The 22,900-nt window shown below is 44.3% G+C and overlaps 1 protein-coding gene across 1 annotated transcript in view; it reads right to left on the bottom strand.

Moving 5' to 3' along the window:
• The window catches only part of LOC115200068 (U5 small nuclear ribonucleoprotein 200 kDa helicase), a 29,649-nt gene extending 7,263 nt beyond the window's left edge, over nt 1–22,386 (bottom strand). Inside the window, exons 1-31 of the mRNA XM_029762769.1 lie at nt 22,070–22,386; nt 21,497–21,660; nt 21,213–21,384; nt 20,851–21,043; nt 20,585–20,739; nt 20,318–20,470; nt 20,142–20,241; nt 19,911–20,047; nt 19,662–19,742; nt 19,318–19,491; nt 19,048–19,185; nt 13,755–13,910; nt 13,437–13,607; nt 13,060–13,253; nt 12,809–12,932; nt 9,150–9,299; nt 8,909–9,019; nt 8,664–8,795; nt 8,327–8,515; nt 5,706–5,903; nt 5,378–5,530; nt 5,156–5,236; nt 4,643–4,726; nt 2,574–2,680; nt 2,321–2,439; nt 2,057–2,211; nt 1,752–1,941; nt 1,289–1,462; nt 970–1,130; nt 454–681; nt 128–319 (exon numbers count right to left, since the gene is read on the bottom strand). Of these exons, the coding sequence (XP_029618629.1) occupies nt 128–319; nt 454–681; nt 970–1,130; nt 1,289–1,462; nt 1,752–1,941; nt 2,057–2,211; nt 2,321–2,439; nt 2,574–2,680; nt 4,643–4,726; nt 5,156–5,236; nt 5,378–5,530; nt 5,706–5,903; nt 8,327–8,515; nt 8,664–8,795; nt 8,909–9,019; nt 9,150–9,299; nt 12,809–12,932; nt 13,060–13,253; nt 13,437–13,607; nt 13,755–13,910; nt 19,048–19,185; nt 19,318–19,491; nt 19,662–19,742; nt 19,911–20,047; nt 20,142–20,241; nt 20,318–20,470; nt 20,585–20,739; nt 20,851–21,043; nt 21,213–21,384; nt 21,497–21,660; nt 22,070–22,114 (4,581 nt within the window). The 5' untranslated portion in view covers nt 22,115–22,386. The remainder of the gene's footprint in view (nt 1–127; nt 320–453; nt 682–969; nt 1,131–1,288; nt 1,463–1,751; nt 1,942–2,056; nt 2,212–2,320; nt 2,440–2,573; nt 2,681–4,642; nt 4,727–5,155; nt 5,237–5,377; nt 5,531–5,705; nt 5,904–8,326; nt 8,516–8,663; nt 8,796–8,908; nt 9,020–9,149; nt 9,300–12,808; nt 12,933–13,059; nt 13,254–13,436; nt 13,608–13,754; nt 13,911–19,047; nt 19,186–19,317; nt 19,492–19,661; nt 19,743–19,910; nt 20,048–20,141; nt 20,242–20,317; nt 20,471–20,584; nt 20,740–20,850; nt 21,044–21,212; nt 21,385–21,496; nt 21,661–22,069) is intronic.
• Nucleotides 22,387–22,900: the final 514 nt, after the last annotated feature.

Here is a 22,900-nt window from a genome sequence, read left to right as displayed (position 1 = left end):
GGTTCAATTGAGCAGATGATATTACCCAGCCAAACAATAACAGATTTTATGGCCAAATCCTTATTGGTGGCAGGTTGATGAGGTTGATGATGATAACATGTTAAGACATTACAGTCATGGTTCAGACCTGGATGTGCAGCTCCAGAGGGACAGGCCTGACGTTGGGGTGGAAGTTGAAGGTTGCGGTGGTACTGCAGCCCAGCCAGTGGGCCACGTCTTTGGCGTTGGACAGGGAGGAGCTGAGGGCCACGATGCGGATGGGACGCTCAATCTGAGATGAGATGTACCTCATCCTGGAGCAGATTACCTCCAACACAGGCTACAAGCAAGACAATGAGTGTGAATATCAATGTATTTTACTTCACATGCCAAACAAGTATTGTAGTTTATATCTAATCAAAGCACTAGGCAGGTGTATATACAGGTTTTATCAGTTTGGATTCATGGCCTTACACCGTTCTCTCCTCCAATGAGGTGAGTCTCGTCCACGATGAAGAGGCTGACATTCTGGACGTTCTTCCTCTGCTTCCAGCGGCGTGACAGGATGTCCCATTTGTCCGGGGTGCTGACGATGATGTCACCCTTCCCCAGCAGCTTCAGGTCAGTGCTGGTCTCTCCCGTCAGCAACACCACCTTCTTATTCAGAGCATCCTGGAACTTCTGGTGCCAGTCAACAAACACCTGGACACACACAGGAAGATATTAAACGGATGTGTAAGGAATGGGTAAACAGTGTGAACAATTAGAAGTCCGATGAAAACAACATTATGCTAATAAGGGGGGCAATCTGCAGTTCCTACATCCAAATGAATGATATGTACCCATTGATTCTTGAGGAATATAATTTCTAAATGCCTCACGAGCGTAGTTTTACTGTCCTGCCCCATCAGAACCCAAAATATAACCTTGCTTTAATCCAATGTTTGTAAACAATGTAAATGTAAAAACAGTCCATATTGATAACTGTACCTGTTCAGCCAGAGCCTCCATGGGTGTGATGTAGACACAGCGACCCTCTGCGTTGTGCAGCAGCATCCTCAGGATGGCAAACTCAGCACAGATGGTCTTCCCACTGCCGGTCGGGGCTCCCACAAACACGTTGTCGTCACTGTTGTACACAGCGTTGAACACTGGAGGAAGACGGACAATGCCACACAGTTTACTCACAGTGTAAGCACCAAAATGTATAGAGGCATGTGCCTGATCGAAGTCATTGAATGGGCCACATTGGTCTTAGAGGTCAGATGGGTGCTGTTAGAAACTGTTAGCCAACATGGTGCCGTCTTACCCTGCGTCTGGATGGGGTTGAAGAAGGGGAACTTGTTCTGGTAGAGGGTCTCGAAGGCAGCATTACGGAGGGCTGTCACAGGCAGGGGCTGCAGGTCCAGCAGCTCAGTGGGAGGGGGGTACTTCTCTGGCAGGATCAGGTGGCGGAAAGACACCGGCAGCTGGGTCTCACAGGCTGAGAGAAGGAGAGAGATACATTTTCAATGGACATCCTCTAAAGTCTATTTTCGCATACAGTTTAATTAACTGCATTTTACATATTTAGCAGACACCCTTATCCAGAGCGGTTTACAGGAGCAATTAGGTTTAAGTGCCTTGCTCAAGGGCACAAAGACAACAACAAAAAATTACCTAGTCAGCTTGGGGATTTGAACCAGCGGCCTTTTGGTTACTGGCCCAACACTCTTAACCACAAAATAAATATATATATAGTTAGAATATTTAGCCAGTGGATTGTCACTCACACAGCCAACGGTCCGAGGCCACACGGATGAAGTACTGCGGGGGCAGGGGCTCAAACACGGGCACAAAGAAGGTGACCAGGTGCTCATCCTGGGCATACTTGGCCTTGAGCAGGAAGTACTCGTGGTGTAGGATGACCTCACTGTCCACATCCTCCACCAGTATCCAGAAGGCCTCCGATGAGCCATGCACCTGTATGTGCCACAGAGAGCAGTGTAACGGTTTGTCTGTGTTACAGTAAATGAATCCTGTTAAACTGCTATAGCTTGACGATACTAAAACAGATTCACATTTAGAAACCACTGACCTTGTCATCCCACTGGAAGTCTGGTGTGATGGTGAGTTCCACCTTCAGTGTGGAACGGGTGATGGGCTGCAGGTGGACGGCCAGGTCCAGTTTGGGGAACTGGTGCACGTACTTGTGGATGGTCTTCCCCATCTTGGGCATGCGGATCAACTCACCTGAGGGACAGAAGGACTTTAACAACCAGGGATGAATCAATGAGAATGTAGTGTTAGTGGGTGCAGGTCTGAGGTGGGGCATTTGGAGCAGACTGCAGAGCAGACTCACCAATCTCATTGTGGTTGAGGTCATAGAGGCGCTCGAAGGGGAAGTTCTTCTTCTCAATCTTCTTGATGACTTCCTCTGGGAGCTTCCTGAACTGACGCAGAGGAGACATGGACTGCCACCTGTGTAGGAGGGACACATCCACACAGGGAAGAACGTCACATTTCCTTCTAGCCTCATCATGTAATTCACTAGCACTGTAGACTAAGGTCTTAAATCAGTGAAAACTAGGAATAAACAGCAATGGTTAACTTACATCCTCTTGTCAATCATCTTGCAGAGGTTCATGGTCTTGTCTGTGAGCTGGGCCCATCCCCTGCTCAGGACGATTTCAAAGATGGCTCGCATCAGTCTTCCAGCACTCTGAGGAAGAAAACAGTTAAAGCTAGAATCAGAAGGTGAGACAAAGCCACCTTTCACAAATTCATCGACAGAGCTATGGATGCAAGGCCTGACCATCCATGATTTCAAAATCATAGTTAACCATGTTGAGGATATACAGTGTTTGTTTACATTTACATTGTTTACAATCATTGGAGTAAAACATACTTATATTTTGGGTACTGATGGGGTACAACAGTTGAACTAAGTCCATGAGGCATTTATAAGTTATATTCAAGAATGAATGGGTATATACAGTTGAAGTCGTAAGTTTACATACACTTAGGTTGGAGTCATTAAAACTAGTTTTTCAACCCCTCCACAAATTTCTTGTTAACAAACTATAGTTTTGGCAAGTCGGTTAGGCATGACAAGTAATTTTTCCAACAATTGTTTACAGAGATTATTTCACTTATAATTCACTGTATCACAATTCCAGTGGGTCAGAAGTTTACATACACTAAGTTGACGGTGCCTTTAAACAGCTTAGAATATTCCAGAAAATGATGTCATGGCTTTAGAAGCTTCTGATAGTCTAACTGACATCTTTTGAGTCAATTGGAGGTGTACCTGTGGATGTATTTCAAGGCCTACCTTCCAACTCAGTGCCTCTTTGCTTGACATCATGGGAAAATCAAAAGAAATCAGTCAAGACCTCAGAAAAACACTGTAGACCTCCACAAGTCTGGATCATCATTGGGAGCAATTTCCAAATGCCTGAAGGTACCACATTCATCTGTACAAACAATAGTACGCAAGTATAAACACCATGGGACCATGCAGCCGTCATACTGCTCATGAAGGAGATGCATTCTGTGTCCTAGAGATGAACGTACTTTGGTGCGAAAAGTGCAAATCAATCCCAGAACAACAGCAAAGATCTATATCCACAGTAAAACGAGTCCTATATCGACATAACCTGAAAGGCCGCTCAGCAAGGAAGAAGCCACTGCTCCAAAACCGCCATAAAAAAGCCAGACTATGGTTTACAACTGCACATGGGGACAAAGATCATACTTTTTGGAGAAATGTCCTCTGATCTGATGAAACAAAAATTGAAATGTTTGCCCATAACGACCATCGTTATGTTTGGAGGAAAAAGGGGGAGGCTTGCAAGCCGAAGAACACCATCCCAAATGTGAAGCACGGGGGTGGCAGCATCATGTTGTGGGGGTGCTTTGCTGCAGGAGGGACTGGTGCACTTCACAAAATACATGGCATCGAAGGAAAATTATGTGGTTATATTGAAGCAACATCTCAAGACATCAGTCAGGAAGTTAAAGCTTGGTCACAAATGGGTCTTCCAAATGGACAATAACCCCAAGCATACTTCCAAAGTTGTGGCAAAATGGCTTAAGGACAACAAAGTCAAGGTATTGGAGTGGCCATCACAAATCCCTGACCTCAATACCATCGAAAATTTGTGGGCAGAACTGGAAAAGTGTGTGCGAGCAAGGAGGCCTACAAACCTGTCTCAGTTACACCAGCTCTGTCAGGAGGAATGGGCCAAAATTCACCCAACTTATTGTGGGAAGCTTGTGGAAGGCTACCCGAAACGTTTGACCCAAGTTAAACAATTTAAAGGCAATGCTACCAAATACTAATTGAGTGTATGTAAACTTCTGACCCACTGGGAATGTGATGAAAGAAATAAAAGCTGAAATAAATCACTCTCTACTGTTATTATGACATTTCACATTCTTAAAATAAAGTAGTGATCCTAACTGACCTAAGACATGGAATTTTTACTAGGATTAAATGTCAGGAATTGTGAAAAACTGAGTTTGAATGTATTTGGCTAAGGTGTATGTAAACTTCCGACTTCAACTGTAAAATAACTATACAAAAAAAATGGATGTAGCAACTAAGGATTCTAGCTTTAACAGTCAGAGTCTGGTAACATACTTAAAACAACTCAAATCAAGCAAATAGAAATGGGCTTACCTGTGTCACATAGACCATGTCAGCCATCAGAGCAAAGCCCTCCAGTTTGAGCTGAGAGATGTAAGCCTGGAGCAGCACGTTGATCTGTAATAAGAACACACACCTCAGAGCTGGTTCATACCAACAGGGCTCTAGTAATACATACTGCAGTGGTGTACCAGATCATTGATCAGTGTTAGACCTGGGCTCAAATAGATGTGTACTTGTTAATTAAATACTTATTTTCTGTGTATTTTAGTATTTTCAAATAATGTGGCCCGAATCAACTACTTCTATTGGATTTCCTATAAATAGCCTACTTTTTGAAATGATCTTAAAATACTTATTTCAAATGCATGGGTTAAATGCATGGGAGTGTATTTGAGTCAGTGTATTTGAGTATTTCCAAATACATTCCAATATTAAAGTGCTTGTCATTTCAACAACAACAAAAAATGGAATGTCTTTGAAAGTAATTGAAATAGTATTTCAACCCAGGTCTGATCAGTGACAACATTGACACATGTAGTATACCTTAGCACTGGGCTCCTCAATGCTCTCCTTCACTGGAATGGGAACTCTCTCCAGAAGTTTCTGCAGCTCTAGCTTCTCTTCCTGAAATAAATCCCCACATGTGAGTATTCAAGTATCTGTAGCATTTTACTAGTAACTAGTTTTGTGTAGATCCAAACAAAAGCTCCCCCCCAAAATGTGTGGGCTTTAGTAATTGATGTAGTATCCCAGAGTGGTGTATACCTCTCTGACAGTGATGTTCCTGAACTCTGAGGAGAGGGAGAAGACGCGGAACAGCTCAATCTCACTAAGGGTGGGCTTCAGCAGCTGGTTGTAGGTCTGAATGGAGTTGTGGGTTATGTAGAAGTGACTGGCGATGCGACCCAAGTCAGTAACCTTCAGGGAGGGATGCGAAAAAGTTGCCGAAAATATAATCTATTATGCGCATCAATTTGTCTCATTCATATCAATAGCATAATCTTTTTTTTCACCATCTTAGAATCTTAAAGACAGTTCGCAATTGGTCATTGATCCGCCTGAACAAAAATAACATGTGTAGAGCAGTGTGTACCTGGAAGGCGCCGGTCCTCTTGTCGTACTTGACCAGGCTGTTCTTGTCCAGCACGTTGGCTGCAGTGTGGATCAGGTCCATCCTGCGGCGCTCTAGCAGGGGGTCAGAGCTGCGGTCGTCATGGGAGACCCCGTACAGGGTGGGGTTACGGAGCATACGCACGTACAGGTAGGTGTAGCCCAGCCAGTTCACTGCATCCTGATGAGGAGACGAGAGAGGAGTGAGCACTAATGATTCTAGCCGACCAGCTTCTGTACAGGTAAAGTGCAGTCTCAACAGCACACCACAGAATATCTGTATGGTTACTTGTGGTGAGTTGTGGGTAGGGCTGTTGCAGTGACCGTATTACCGCCACACCAGCAGTCACGAGTCATGAAGGCAGTCAAATTCCACGTGACCGTTCAGTCATGGTAATTTGGCTTCTCCAAGCTCTGATGCTGCTGATGGTCATTAGTAGCCTACCAAACTTGCTAACTGCCTGGAACTCAGCACTCTATTGTCCCTCTAATCACTCTGACATCAATGAAAATGTATTCGAAAATCTAATCAAACACTTCATGAGAGCCCATGTTGCTCAACATTTCTATAGGCTATGAAATTGCGCGAGTAAACAGTGTGACGGCCTCTATTAAAAAGAGGATGCCATCAGCTTTCTATAGGCTAGGCCTACTATATTTATTTCTCAACTTTCCAAATATTAAGCACATCGTTTATATTTAGAACAAGAGTATAGCCTACCTGGCTGGCATGAAAATAAACCACAGGAAAAGCATCTTCCATTCGCTATTTAAGTACAGAGATGACATGTATTTTTTCCCGCTGCCCGTTTCGATATAGGTGCATGATAACTGTCCATTCTAAATCAAAACAAATTTCACACATATATTATTTAGTATATGTAAAGACAAGATTAAATCAAGAATAGTCTGATGGGTGACAATATCACGTGAAGTATATATTTTCACTTGTGAATGATGCCCTGCAAAAGAAACAATGCCTTTTTTTGGGCAACTTTTTCAAATTATAGTCGCACACCTCGTACTGTAGCCTATCCCATACGCCTATATGTTTTAATAAGGTTTGTATCACAACTAAAGTGGCCAAATAACTTCTTAAAATTAAGGACATTAATCTGCTTTACAAGGGGTGTTGAGCCTAACTGGCATACTTAAGAAGCAGGTGAGTTTCAAGTTTGGGGAAGATCCTTTTACCCATATAAATGCACCTTTATAATAATAGCAGTACATGCATAATTGCATTGGCGGTCACTTTTGATAAATGCTATTTTCCGCTAAAGGAATATCTGCGCTTATAGCCTACTGCCATGTGCGCATTGCTGTGCTTATAATGTGAAAAAGCCTAATAATTGATCAACATTTTAAGCTAGATGTTCTGATCTGTTGCAACAGCCACATGGCGTAAAAAAGTTAATGCTAGTGGTTGTATTCATTTGGGATCTTCCGCATCCCACAACTGTCCCAGACTGTGTTTGGAATATTAATTTCTCGCACAGAATAGGTTGACTTTTGTACTATGGAGGATAGTAGATTGCTTTTGCTGTTCGTTAGGCCTCTTGTTGGCATAGAAAAGTGAATGTGGACAGTTCTTCCAATATCTTCGGAATTGGATTAGGACGCCCCAGATGCGTCCGTCTTCACTTGTAGCCTGTGAGAAAGACCCAATCACGTGATGGAGCCCACAGCACTCAGGGAGAAGGCCACAATGGCCACTGGCCGCAAAAGGCATGGATTTGTTTAGGGTGCATTACGGCCACACAAATGGGATGCCACTGTGAAATTAGTCATTATCAGGTGCTTGTCAAATTGTGAGTGACTGATGTAGTGTGTACAACCTGCGCAAAAAACTAAGCAGAGCTCCTGACTTTAAAGCAACTTTTTGCAGCCTTACAATGTATTACAAATCTAAACATATAGCCCAACGTTTCTATAACAACTAAAGTTACATGAATAACTCTAAACATATAGGAGTACCTATTTCTTTGTTAACCACTCAACACAGAATAAGCGCATGTGCGCACTACCTCAAAATATCATTTTTATTGTATTCAGTTTTGTTCAATTGCATCTTCATACTATAAAATAATGCCAAGGAATTCTAAGCGAACTTGTCTGCTAAATGAACTAGTGTTGCCCACATCCATTTAGCATAGCATGATCAGGACCTAACATAAGGATAACTCTATGCTATTCTGTTCTTCTGAAATAGACTACATTTTCTTCATATCATGCTTCTTTAGACTTGTCTAAAATAAATAATGGACTTATTGTGATGGTGTAGGCTATATTACATGGATGTATTGGGAAGGTGTAGGCTATATTACATGGATGTAATGTGAAGGTGTAGGCTTTATTACATGGATTTATTGTGAAAGTGTAGGCTATATTACATGGATTTAGACTTTTTTAAATGTAGATGTTCCAAAGGTCAGCATCAGTGGCTTGTAGACTATGTGTGGAAGCCAGGAGATACTAAATGTGTGTGTTAATTACGGCCAATTACCATGAGACCGACAGTTATTTGCTTGACAATTACCAGCTGACAAAACTTTGTGACCGCCACAGCCCTGGTTGTGGGGGGGTGAACCCCAGTTATACACTCACCTTAGCATTCTGCACATTGCCCAGTACTATCTCAGCGTTGAGCATGTCTGGCAACTTGGACACCATCTGGCTCTCGATGGGCAGCTGCTGGTTGAGCAGAGACAGGTAGTACTGCAGCTCTCCGTGGGATGTGATCAGGATGCCCTCTCCCTTGGTGTCGTACTGAGGACGCCCAGCTCGACCAAGCATCTGAACACAGAACACAGTGAGGTGTCATTCAAACTCACAAGCACGGCCAGAGTTTGAAGATTATTTAGCTAACAAATTACACTGTGCTACAAGGAAGTCTAGCCCTGTGTATGTATCTCGGTCGTCTAACCAGCCAGTGCAGACTAACCTGTAGAATGTCCAGGGCTCCCAGCTCTGTCCATCGGCCTTTCTCTGGGCTGTACACCTGGGTGCCTTTGATGATGACAGTATGAGCAGGCAGATTCACACCCCAGGCCAATGTGGCTGTGGACACCAGCACCTGAAACAGACGGACAAAGCCCTTTCAGTGAGACAGGTCCGGTGACATTGTAACAATAACTCTGACTGTATAGGAGCAAGGGAAAGAGGTTAGTAGATTTATAAGAGACTAACCTGGATGTGGCGATCAGCAAAGAGATCTTCTACCAAGGTACGGTCCACTCTGGTCATACCAGCATGATGGATGGCGAAACCGTAAGGCAGCAAGTCCTTAAGCTCAAGGTTCTGGTGGATTAAAAAATGTAAACTTTTTAGAGGTTTTTATTTTATTTTTATTATCAGATTGTAAGATTTGGATTCCAATGTAGTGCATAGATTGACAGCTAAAATCAGTCTCCAGGTCAGATGAGCTCACCTTGCACTGCTCTGCTTCAGTCCTGAGGACCTCGGTGGAGGCTGAGCCCTCCCTCAGGAACAGCCCCAAAGTGTCCTTCTCCAGACACATGTCCCTGATGGCCCGGGCCGTCTTCCCAGTCTCCTTCCTGGAGTGGACAAAGACCAGCACCTGACAAACACAAGTTAGCACAGGGATACTAGATTGTGGAACTCTCTGTTGCACTTCCTCTGATAAACAGACATTAGGATTTTCTAGAACTCATGTTTTGTGTTGGTCGCAATGTGGAGTCAGATGATGGTTACAGAACATGACTCAATTGACCCAGCGTTGTCCGGGTTAGGGGAGGGTTTGGCCGAAGGGGGCTTTACTTGGCTCATCGCGCTCAAGCGACTCCTTGTGGTGGGCCGTGCACTTGCAGGCTGACCTTGGTTGTCAGTTGAACAATGTTTCCTCCAACACGGCTGGCTTCTAGGTTAAGCGGGCGGGTGTTAAGAACAGGGATGCAAACTGGTGAGGGCCCAAAAAGGTGACACTTTTTTTTGTTGCACTGAAACATGTAAAAAAAATCCCTCCTGGGGAAATGCAGGTTAACAAATTAAACAAAGAATATGATCTAAATGATCAGTCTCTGTGTGTAAAATAAAAAGTGGTTAATGTGAAACTAACTCACAGCTAAACAAATGTAAAGAACGCAATCCAATGTTATTTGTTGCCTACACTTCACTGCAAATGACACTCAAGCATTGAGAAAAAAACAATACATTAATATTGCAGTTAGCCATGACAGCCTTTATAATAGAACGCTTGTGACCACACACTTCTAAATATAACACGTGGGGAAAAAACATCTTAAGTAGAAATAGAATGAAACAAACAGGCATTCTATTTTTGCTCTAAGGCTACATGTGTACAAAAATAAACTTCACTGAGTAAAAAATATAATAATCCCCCTTCACTCACACACACGTGTTAGTCAAGTTCAACACAACAAAAGCAATATCTTTGGCCTACATTGCATTTTACACTTTGCCTGTGGACATCTGTTCTACAATGTGCCAGCACAGCATGATATCAGTTATGCCAACAAAGGGTCTCTTTCAGGCAGAGAGTACACCTGGCATAACCCTTTTTATCCACTGTATTGAAAGTGAGAAAGTGTGTGGTGTTCCTTTCACCTAGCGGCATCCAGTTTAAGTCAGGCCCAGCTCCACTTGTTTAACAAGCAACATCTCATTTTCATCTAATTCTCTCATTCAGAAAATTAACCACATACTGTAAAGGGAAAACATTAGTTCACAGATAGTAGTTAGTTTGTTAGCTAGTTAACATGTCACACAGATTGCCAGGGTCCAGTAACCAACTAACACGTTATAACTTGAGGAACGGCAAGGAGTTGTATAATTTTACCAGTTAATATTATAGCGAATTGGTTAGGTTACTAACGTTAGCTCATCTGAAGTAACGTTAGCTAGCTAACGTTAGCTGTCTGACTTTATTAGTCTGCTAATTTTCACACCATGAACTCAATTCTTTGATCAGTAAAGTTGGCTAACGTTGCTCAACTTTTCTCTGGCTAGCAAACGGATCATTCGATCCAGCTAGCGAGATACTTAACAATGCTAACAATTAGAGGTCGACTGATGAATCAGAATGGTCGATTAATTAGGGCCTATTTCAAGTTTTCATAACAATCTGTAATCTGCATTTTTGGACACCGATTATGGCCGATTACATTGCACTCCACGAGGAGGCTGCATGGCAGGCTGACCACCTGTTACGCGAGTTCAGCAAGGAGCCAAGGTAAGTTGCTAGCTAGCATTAAACTTATCTTATAAAAAAAACAATCAACCTTAACATAATCACTAGTTAACTACACATGGTTGATGATATTACTAGTTTATCTAGCTTGTCCTGCGTTGCATATAATCGATGCGGTGCCTGTTAATTTATCATCGAATCACAGCCTACTTCGCCAAATGGGTGATGCTTTAACAAGAGGATTAAAAAAAAAGCACTGTCATTGCACCAATGTGTACCTAACCATACCTGCACCATGCCTGCTAACATGAATGTCTTTCAACAAGGGAAATTGTGTAACTTCTCTTGTGTTCTGTGCAACAGAGTTAGGGTATATGCAGCAGTTTGGGCTGCCTGGCTCGTTGTGAACTGTGTGAAGACCATTTCTTCCTAACAATGACCGTAATTAATTTGCCCGGATTGTACATAATTATGACATAACATTGAAGGTTGTGCAATGTAACAGCAATATTTAGACTTAGGGATGCCACCCGTTAGATAAAATACGGAACGGTTCCGTATTTTACTGAAAGAATAAACGTTTTGTTTTCGAAATGATAGGTCATTAATATGGTCATATCCGGAAACTAAGGCTCGTATTTCTGTGTGTTATTACATTATAAGTAAGTCTATGATTTGATATTTGATAGAGCAGTCTGACTGAGCGGTGGTAGGCAGCAGCAGGCTTGTAAGCATTCATTCAAACAGCACTTTACTGCATTTGCCAGCAGCTCTTCGCTGTGCTTTAAGCATTGAGATGGTTATGACTTCAAGCCTATCAACTCCCGAGATTAGGCTGGCAATACCATAGTGCCTATAAGAACATCCAATAGTCAAAGTTATATGAAATACAAACGGTATAGAGAGAAATAGTCCTATAATTCTTATAATAACTACAACCTAAAACTTCTTACCTGGGAATATTGAAGACTCATGTTAAAAAGAACCATCAGCTTTCATATGTTCTCATGTTCTGAGCAAGGAACTTATACGTTAGCTTTTTTACATGGCAAATATTGCACTTTTACTTTCTTCTCCAACACTTTGTTTTTGCATTATTTAAACCAAATTGAACATGTTTCATTATTTATTTGAGACCAAATTGATTTTATTGACGTATTAAGTTAAAATAAAAGTGTTCATTCAGTATTGTTGTAATTGTCATTATTACAAATCTATATATAAAAATCGGCATCTGCTTTTTCGGGTCTTATAATCGGTATTGAAAAATCATAATCGGTCGACCTCTACTAACAACACTTGTTGAACCACACTTTCTCCCTCACCTCAAACGTTCCAAATGCCAGTTGTTTTCGGTTACAGCTCATGAAGTACGCTTCATCTCCTTCTCATCCCCGTCTCCATGGTCAGGCTTCTCACCTACCTCTTAGTTATCGTTCAGGGGACGCGCTGCTGTAAGTTAACTGGTAAACTGCCTTTTAACTCTCCTGCTGTCTTTCCAGAGCTCGCGCTGACGCTGTAACTAGCCAATCTCTTCTCTCTTCAGTCGCGTGCTGCATTCTGTTATGTGAACGACTGGCTGAGCCTTGGATACAGCCAGTATTGCTCTAAACACGCATCACTAGTTCACATACAGCCAGTAGTCATCCAAAGCCCCCCTCCCCAAACTTTTCTCAAAGGATCTACACAAATCACATAGGTCACCTATTTTGGATTCAAAACGGCAAATTTCGCCAAAAGGTGACTAGTTTGCATCCCTGTAAGAAGTGTGGTTTAGCGTGTCGTGTTGTTTCGGAGGACGCATGACTCGACCTTCGCCTCCTGAGCCCGTTGGGGAGTTGCAGCGATAAGACAAGATCGAAATTAGGGGAAAAAGGGGGTAAAAAAACACACAAAAAAATTGACTGAGCTGGCTTTACCTGGTTCTTCCCAGCATGCTCCATGACCTTCTCATAGACGATCTCATTCATGATCTGGAAGCGCTTGATGGCCTTCTTCTCAGTGATGCCCACATATGTCTGCTCCAGAGGCACTGGGCGGAAACTACCGGACAGAAAAGACTGTTAGCCTTATGCTTACAACGCAACCACTCACAAGATAAAACCTGTTAAACTGAAGTGGGATTATGAGTGTGGGAGAGATTGTCCCTCCTTCCTGAGCCCTGGCTGACCTGTTGTCGAAGTAGAAAAGTCCCTTAGCGGGGTCCACACGCAGGCAGGTGGCCACGTCCTCGTAGTTTGGCAGGGTGGCACTGAGACCCAGCAGACGCACGTCCTCCTGGGTCAGCTCCACGTTGCGGATGGTCCTGGCCACCAGAGACTCTAGGACTGGCCCACGGTCGTCATGCAGCAGATGGATCTCATCCTGACCATAAGACACACTCAGTTACATACAGTACTTACACCCAATGAGTTTAGAACTAGTTAAAAAAAAGAATGTAAAAGAATGTAAATGCTTGGGAAATGTAATAATGGGATGTTTGACTAAACACTCGAAGGATCATGCATGAGGTCCACAAGAGGACCGTTTGAGAGTGTCTGTACTTACAATGATGATGAGGCGCACTAGCTGGGTGTAGGTGCGCTCGCCTCCTTTGCGCGTGATGATGTCCCATTTCTCTGGGGTGCAGACGATGACCTGGGTGGCGTTAATCTCCTCTTTACATAGCTGGTGGTCTCCGGTCAGCTCAGACACTGTGATGCCGTAACTGGCTAGACGCTGGGATGGAGGGAGACAAGCATAACTGATCAAACAGGACATTATGCCTTATGATTAATTATACAAACACAGCTTCCTTGGCAATTCAAACCCTTGACAGCATCAAACACTGAGTTCTGACCTCATACAAAGGACAACAAGTCTCACCTTACTAAAGCTCCCCACCATCTCCTGTACCAGCGAGCGCATCGGAGCAACGTAGATGATCTTGAAGTCGTCCAAGTTGATGGTTCCGTCCAGGTTGATGTGCTTGCCGATCTCCCTCAGCATTGCCATCAGGGCCACGTTGGTCTTGCCTGCCCCCTGGAGGCACCCAGGGGAAAAGACAGAGGGAGACCATAGCATGCCCATTAAAAAAAAATTGGAACTAGGAATAGATATAGTCCTTGGTTCACTCCCGACCTGTCTGCCCTTGACCTGCACAAAAACATCCTGTGGCGTTTTGCATTAGCATTGAATAGCCCCCGTGATATGCAACTTTTCAGGGAAGTTAGGAACAAATATACACAGGCAGTTAGGAAAGCTAAGGCTAGCTTTTTCAAACAGAAATTTGCATCCTTGTATATATCTTTTTACATTTTTTTCCTTCTAAATACTCTCCTGCAACCCGCCTCACCCAATGTGGCGTGGATCTGTTTTTTCTAAAGTATTTCTATTTACTTCGGATCTGGAAACCCTCAACTGAAGCTAGCCAGCTAACTACCTACCAGCTATCAGTCAGCAAACCATTGCTAGCGGTCATCAGCTAACCTTTAGCTCGGAAAGCTCTAGCCAGTTCGAACAACGTGACTCAAACCAGAGCATAACGGACCTATTTATAAAAACCATTTTTTTAATTCTCTCCATATCCCAGGATTCCTACCGCAAACTCTGAACATTTTCATCTGGATCTTCGCAACTAGCTAACCGCAATCCCGGGTAACTACTCCTGGCTAGCATTTCCATCACGGAGCAAGCACCAATTAGCCTGAAGCTAGCCCAGCCAGGGCTCCTGTGCTACCACCGAAGCCCACTCCTGGGCTACAATATCCGGACCCCTTCTACTGCCGGTAAGGGGCACGGAACCCCGCCGATCCTCTACGACTGGAATATCGACCATCTGCCAGAGAATTCCAACAGGCCCCTCTGGCGCGACGTCCGCTGAAGGCACATTCTGCTAACCGCGGCCTGCTAGCTACCTAGAGCTACTTGGAACCCTACTAATTCTACGACTGGTCTATCGACGTCACCGCACGAAGAGGCAAAAACAGACTTACCCCCATCGCAACGTCCCCCAAAGGCTAGCTTGCCAGCCCCGGTCTGCTAACTGCTAGCTTGCCAGCCCCGGTCTGCTAACTGCTAGCTTGCCAGCCCCGGTCTGCTAACTGCTAGCTTGCCAGCCCCGGTCTGCTAACTGCTAGCTTGCCAGCCCCGGTCTGCTAACTGCTAGCTTGCCAGCCCCGGTCTGCTAACTGCTAGCTTGCCAGCCCCGGTCTGCTAACTGCTAGCTTGCCAGCCCCAGTCTGCTAACTGCTAGCTTGTTTAGCCCCGGCCTACTAACTGTTAGCATCGGCCTGCTAACTGTCTGAATCGCCGTGTCCCCAGTCAGCCCAACCACTCACTGGACCCATATGTTCACTTGGCTACGCATGCCTCTCTCTAATATCAATATGCCTCGTCCATTACGGTCCTGGTTAGTGATTACTGTCTTATTTCACTGTAGAGCCTCTAGCCCTGCTCAATATGCCTTAACCAACCATGTTGTTCCACCTCCTACATACGCGATGACATCATCTGGTTTAAACATCTCTAGAGACTATATCTCTCTCATCATTACTCAATGCCTAGGTTTACCTCCAATGTACTCATATCCTACCTTACCTTTGTCTGTACACTATGCCTTGAATCTATGCTATCGTGCCCAGAAACCTGCTCCTTTTACTCTCTGTTCCGAACGTGCTAGACGGCCAGTTCGTATAGCATTTAGCCGTACCCTTATCCTACTTCTACTCTGTTCCTCTGGTGATGTAGAGGTTAATCCAGGTCCTGCAGTGCCTAGCTCCACTCCCACTCCACAGGTGCTCTCATTTGTTGACTTCTATAACCATAAAAGCCTTGGTTTCATGCATGTTAACATTAGAAGCCTGCTCCTTAAGTTTGTTTTACTCACTGCTTTAGCACACTCTGCCAACCCGGATGTCTTAGCAGTGTCTGAATCCTGGCTTAGGAAAACCACCAAAAACCCTGAAATCTCCATCGCTAACTATAACATTTTCCGCCAAGATATAACTGGTGTTGCAATCTACTGCAAAGATAGCCTGCAGAGTTCTGTATCACTATCCAAGTCTGTACCCAAACAATTCGAGCTTCTACTTCTAAAAATTCACCTTTCCAGAAACAAGTCTCTCACTGTTGCCGCTTGCTATAGACCTCCCTCTGCCCCCACCTGTGCCCTCGATACCATATGTGAATTGATTGCCCCCCATCCATCTTCTGAGCTCGTGCTACTACGTGACCTAAACTGGGACATGCTTAACACCCCGGCCATCCTATAATCTAAGCTTGATGCCCTCAATCTCACACAAATTATCAATGAACCTACCAGGTACAACTCCAAATCCGTAAACACGGGCACCCTCATAGATGTCATCCTAACTAACTCGCCCTCCAAATACACCTATGCTGTTTTCAATCAAGATCTCAGCGATCACTGCCTCATTGCCTGCATCCGTAATGGGTCTGCGACCAAACGACCACCCCTCATCACTGTCAAACGCTCCCTAAAACATTTCTGCGAGCAGGCCTTTCTAATCGACCTGGCCGGGGTATCCTGGAATGACATTGACTTCATCCCGCCAGTAGATGATGCCTGGCTATTCTTTAAAAGTGCCTTCCTCACCATCTTAAATAAGCATACCGCATTCCAAAAATGTTGAACTAGGAATAGATATAGTCCTTGGTTCCCTCCAGACCGGTCTGCCCTTGACCAGCACAAAAACATCCTGTGGCGTGCTGCATTAGCATCGAATAGCCCCCGTGATATGCAACTTTTCAGGGAAGTTAGGAACAAATACACACAGGCAGTTAGGAAAGCTAAGGCTAGCTTTTTCAAACAGAAATTTGCATCCTGTAGTACTAACTCCAAAAAGTTCTGGGACACTAAAGTCCATGGAGAATAAGAGCACCTCCTGCCAGCTGCCCACTGCTCTGAGGCTAGGAAACACTGTTACCACCGATAAATCCACTATAATTGAGAACTTCAATAAGCATTTCTCTACAGCTGGCCATGCTTTCCACCTGGCTACCCCAACCCCGGTCAACTGCCCGGCACCCTCCACAGCATCCCGCCAAAGACCCCACCATTTCTCCTTCACCCAAATCCAGATAGCTGATGTTCTGAAAAAGCTGCAAAATCTGGACCCCTACAAATCAGCCGAGCTAGACAATCTGGACCCTCTCCTTCTAAAATGATCTGCCGAAATTGTTGCAACCCCTATTACTAGCCTGTTCAACCTCTCTTCCGTATTGTCTGAGATTCCCAAAGATTGGAAAGCTACCGCGGTCATCCCCCTCTTCAAAGGGGGTGACACTCTAGACCCAAACTGCTACAGACCTATATCTATCCTACCCTGTCTTCCTAAGGTCTTCGAAAGCCAAGTTAACAAACAGATTACCGACCATTTCGAATCCCACCGTACCTTCTCCGCTATGCAATCTGGTTTCAGAGCTGGTCATGGGTGCACCTTAGCCACGCTCAAGGTCCTAAACGACATCATAACCGCCATCGATAAGAGACATTACTGTGCAGCCGTATTCATCGACCTGGCCAAGGCTTTCGACTCTGCCAATCACCACATTCTTATTGGCAGACTCGACAGCCTTGGTTTCTCAAATGATTGCCTCGCCTGGTTCACCAACTACTTCTCTGATAGAGTTCAGTGTGTCAAATCGGAGGGCCTGTTGTCCGGACCTGTGGCAGTCTCTATGGGGGTGCCACAGGGTTCAATTCTCGGGCCGACTCTCTTCTCTGTATACATCAATGATGTTGCAATTGCTGCTGGTGATTCTCTGATCCACCTCTACGCAGACGACACCATTCTGTATACTTCTGGCCCCTCTTTGGACACTTAACTAACCTCCAGACGAGCTTCAATGCCTACAACTCTCCTTCCGTGGCCTCCAACTGCTCTTAAACGCAAGTAAAACTAAATGCATGCTATTCAACCGATCACTGCCCCCACCTGCTCGCCCGTCCAGCATCACTACTCTGGACGGCTCTGACTTAGAATACGTGGACAACTACAAATACCTAGGTGTCTGGTTATACTGTAAACTCTCCTTCTAGACTTACATTAAGCATCTCCAATCCAAAATTAAATCTAGAATCGGCTTCCTATATCCCAACAAAGCATCCTTCACTCATGCTGCCAAACATACCTTCGTAAAACTGACCATCCTACCGATCCTCGACTTCGGTGATGTCATCTATAAAATAGCCTCCAACACTCTACTCAACAAACTGGATGCAGTCTATCACAGTGCCATCCGTTTTGTCACCAAAGCCCCATACACTACCCACCCTTGCGACCTGTACGCTCACGTTGATTGGCCCTCGCTTCATACTCGTCGCCAAATCCACTGGCTACAGGTTATCTACAAGTCTCTGCTAGGTAAAGCCCCGCCTTATCTCAGCTCACTGGTCACCATAGCAGCACGCGCTCCAGCAGGTATATCTCACTGGTCACCCCCAAAGCCAATTCTTCCTTTGGTCATCTTTCCTTCCAGTTCTCCGCTACCAATGTCTGGAACGAACAGCAAAAATCTCTGAAGCTGGAGACTCATATCTCCCTCACTAGCTTTAAGCACCAGCTGTCAGAGCAGCTCACAGATCACTGCACCTGTACATAGCCCACCTGTAAACAGCCCATCTATCTACCTACCTCATCCCCATACTGTATTTATTTATGTATCTTGTTCCTTTGCACCCCAGTATCTCTACTTGCACATTCATCTTCTGCACATCTACCATTCCAGTGTTTAATTGCTATATTGTAATTACTTCGCCACCGTGGCCTATTTACTGCCCTAACTCCCTTATCTTACCTCATTTGCACTCACTGTATATATACTTTTTGTTCTCTGTATTACTGTATTATTGACTGTATGTTTTGTTTATTCCATGTGTAACTCTGTGTTGTTGTATGTGTCGAATTGCTATGCTTTATCTTGGCCAGGCCGCAGTTGCAAATGAGAACTTGTTCTCAACTATACTACCTGGTTAAATAAAGGTGAAGTAAAAAAAAGAAAAGAAAAATATAAAAAAAGAAAATAGTGATAAGTTAGAAAACATAAGAGTTCGACAGTGGCATTTTCGAAACATATGCAACATGACAGCGTGCTGAGCAGAGAGCAGTGTATTGTGGGGAGAAGTATTATAATGGACCGTGGTTTATTTACTAACCGTAGGAGCGCACACAAGCAGGTTCTCGTCGGTCTCCATAGCAGTCTTGAACAGCTTGCTCTGGATGCGGTTCAGGGTTTTGAATCCTTCGAAACCTGCCTGGGCATACTTGGGAAGCTTCTCAATGGCCACCAGCACCTAATAACACAGATAATAAATTAAGAGGCTTGGCAGAAAGTTCTTGAAAACAAGACCATTCACTTGCTAGAAGCCTCAGTACTGACTACAGCAAAAAATTAAACATACACAGGCGCGCACACAAACACACACCTCATCGTCAGCGAAGGGCTTGGGCTTGAGGGCAGGAACGTGCACCTCCTCGTAGCCTTTGCGTTGCTTGCGGAAGGAGCCGTCTGGTAGCTGGCATCTCTTGTTGGCCATGAAGTGGCTTCCCTGGGTGAAGGCCAGGTCCTCCAGGTCCAGCAGTTGTTTAGGGGCCATGGACTGAGAGGGGGGGTAAATGATTCAAGTTAGTATTTAGTTAGTATCAATGTATTCATATTAAATGCGTGTGGAATTGCAACGTGTGCCATGTTTGCAATGTATGTGCAAATCGTCACAGTGGGTAGACAGGCTATATTAGTGTGTGCATTATTCATGGTTCTCCTCCTCACCTCTCCGTGGTCGATGTCCATAGACTCTAAGTCATTGTCCACGCGAGACTTCCTCACTCTCTCCCTGCGAGATCGCTCCTCCTAAAGACATGGAACATCAGCCATTGTTTGAGACCAAGGGAACCAACATGAAATCATTAGGTGATCATTTGTTTATTTACTTCAGTCTGTTCCAATATGTTTCTATACTGTGTAATATAAACAATGACTTATCCAGTGACTAATGCAACAATGAAGATGGCGTCTTACCCTAATAATATCCTCCTTCTCAGTCTCCTGCAGCTGGTAAAGAACTTTGGACAAGTCTGGATCTGCCTCCATCTTTCCTATAATCTTCTCCTTCTCTGCTTCGCTCTGAGCACTTGCCAACATGGTACAGTACTGGACTGTGAAGGAGGAGAGAAATTGATTATGAGTGACCTTTCAAATTTGGCAACGCAGGCTGTGATTTTCTCCATTGTGAAAATGACAGGTACTCACTCATCCGCCGATGCTGCCGAAGGATTTTGATGAAGTCAAAAGTGTTGAATCCCAACAGTAAGACCAGCTGGTTCTCACATTCTCTGTCATCACTGGCCGTCTGTGGAATACAGAGACACAGAGTCAGTCAGAGACCAACGCATTCACACAGACACACTGAAACAAATAAAACACACCTTGAGGATCTCCAGAACCTCATCTGCTTTCTTCTGAGAGATTATGGCATCATCATAGAAACGGCTGAGCTGACGCTGGAGCCAGAAGGCATCAATGTCACGAGGGTGTAGCTCCTTCTTCTTGGCTGTCATCACATCACCTGTCACACCAAGCTACAGGGGAACATGGAGATGCATGTTTCATTAGTGCAATGGTTAAAAAAGACATTGTAGTTTAGTATGAACACAGATGTGTGTGTTGTCATGTAAACGAGGGGTCGGTCTCACGTTGGCCGTCAGGGTGCAGCCCAAGTCTGCTTCCTCTCCTTCACTCTCTTCATCTGAGCCATCATCTCGCACCTCCCCAAACTGGTCCTCATCACCCTCCTCCTCATCCGATTCAAACTGGACGTTCACCCCGTATGTTTCGTCAATGTTGTCATCTGTGTGTTGAAACATTGATTCATTTCAGTGCATAATACTGAAATAAAGGCATGTTCCAGTTGAGTGAACATAATGTAAACATTCCTTCAACATTGTGTTAATTTCCTTACCCATGTTCTGGAGCTCCTTGTCACCCCCATAGTCACTGATCTTCTTGCCCAGGTTGACCAGCACGTGGTAGCGTGTGTCATCTGCAGGCCCTAGTAGCTGCTCTACTTCACGCCGTCTCTCCTTGTCCCTCATCTTGTCATTCTTCAGCACAGCCAGCACCTCGTCAGCTGCTCCACACAGGATGTCTCTTGGCTGCGGAGACACACATCACAGACATATTCAAGTCATCATTGATTTGAATAGAACATTGTTAATTCCACCATTATATATTGTCTGCATAGTGTTCTTCAATCTTTTCAAATCAGTGATTCTTGAGACAGACACATAATTGCACAAGTGCCTTATTGATTGTTTCTCTGACCTGATCTCCCAGGGCAGCTTGGATGAAGCTGAGAAGGACCTCATAGGTCTCCCTAGTCTCCTTGGTCTTAGGCTTGTACACAATGCCCACCATCTCATCAATGCCTTCTGACAGGAGGGTGAAGCCCTTCATCTTGTTCATGTCGTGTCCGTCCTCATCTCTCTTCCTCCTCCTGCACAGTTTAAAAGACAAAGGTGGAGGGACGAGTCATATGTGGGTTAGTTAGTCAAGAAGTGATTCAGACATGTACCAGGAAATAGACATGAAGAGGCACTTGTAGTTACTTTGCCCGTTTCTCTCCTTGCATTGAAGGTTTGGTCCTCTGGGACTTGTCACCCATCTTGGTTCCCACCAACTTTCCCACCAGGGACAGCACCTCTCCCGTGGGCTCATCGCGCCTTGTGCGGTCAATGAGCGAACGGTCCGCTTGTAAGACCAAGTTGGAGTTCTATTATTGGGCAAGAGACAAAAGATAAAAGGAGGAACTGTAATGCAATGTAAACTTCCCTACACCAAGTTATTCTTATGTTGGCTGGTTATACAGTTACTGAGGCACAAAAACTACTTATTTTAAGGAATTCGTGTTTCCCAACATTGGACAATCAACTGTCTAGCTAGCAGACTAACGTTGGTTCGCTAACTTGTCTCGCTAGCTCGCTGGTAACTGGTCGGCAAGCGCGGCTGGTTAGTAACCCGTAACTTTAGTCAGTTTTGGTTGTTAAAGTTATAAGGCTGTATCCAACTACGCTAACGTTATATACTGCGAACTAGCTACATAGGCGCAACAAAACAATAGCCTGAGTGAACATATTTCCAAGTAGTTAACGTTAGCTAATTTAGTTCAATTTCATACTCACCGCTTTGTATTCATACTGCAAGCTACGCGCAGTAACATCTGCCATTGTTGAATGAACGTAATCGCACTTTTGTTGTTCAACACTGGAAAAACGATGGCTAGTTTGCGGGGCAGCCCGCTAAGGTTGGCTAGCTCCACAGCCAATGTTGGTGTGCTTTAGATCAATAAATACAGATAAGCAGAAATCCTCCGTATCTATAGATATATCTATATATACACTTAGGGATACGTGATGTACTTCTTGTAAATAAAAGCGTTGGCCATACGTCCCGGCAAACACGATGTAACAACAAGCGTCTTTACTTCCGCTTCCGTCCGTGTTATAGGTCAAATTCGACGGTACATTTTTTTTCTACAATGCCCTCTATCGACTCTTTCAAGCATCACCGCTCTGGCCAACTTTATTATTGCAATGATTTGGTTTTCTAGAATCTTAACTCTGTTAAGTGGGTTTAGCCTCCCCATATGTTAGTGCTGCATCTGCTAAGAAATGATTTATTTTATTGCACATGCGGTATTACACTCGCCCCACGAACTCACTCAACACAGTGTCCCTGGTCCAAACCCCAGACTGTTCATCCTCAACCAGCACTGACTGTATTATTAGCCAGACTGGGCTTTGGTGGCAATTATATAATTGCAAGAGATCATATAGGTTTGTGAATACTGCCCAGCAAAGGCATAGCTAATAATTGGGCTGCTGAGCCATTCTTTAAAAAAGTGGTAATGAAATTGCCTGCAGTTGCTCAACTCGCTTTGTGATTGTACGTACTGCAATATAGTAATATAGTTGTAGTGTATAGTCTAATCTCTATTGCACAGCCTATTTCAT

Source organism: Salmo trutta, chromosome 9 (genome assembly GCF_901001165.1).
Source record: "Salmo trutta chromosome 9, fSalTru1.1, whole genome shotgun sequence".
NCBI lineage: Eukaryota > Metazoa > Chordata > Actinopteri > Salmoniformes > Salmonidae > Salmo > Salmo trutta.
The sequence above is the reverse complement of the archived record's forward strand: the minus strand, read 5'-3'. Positions and strand labels throughout refer to the sequence as shown.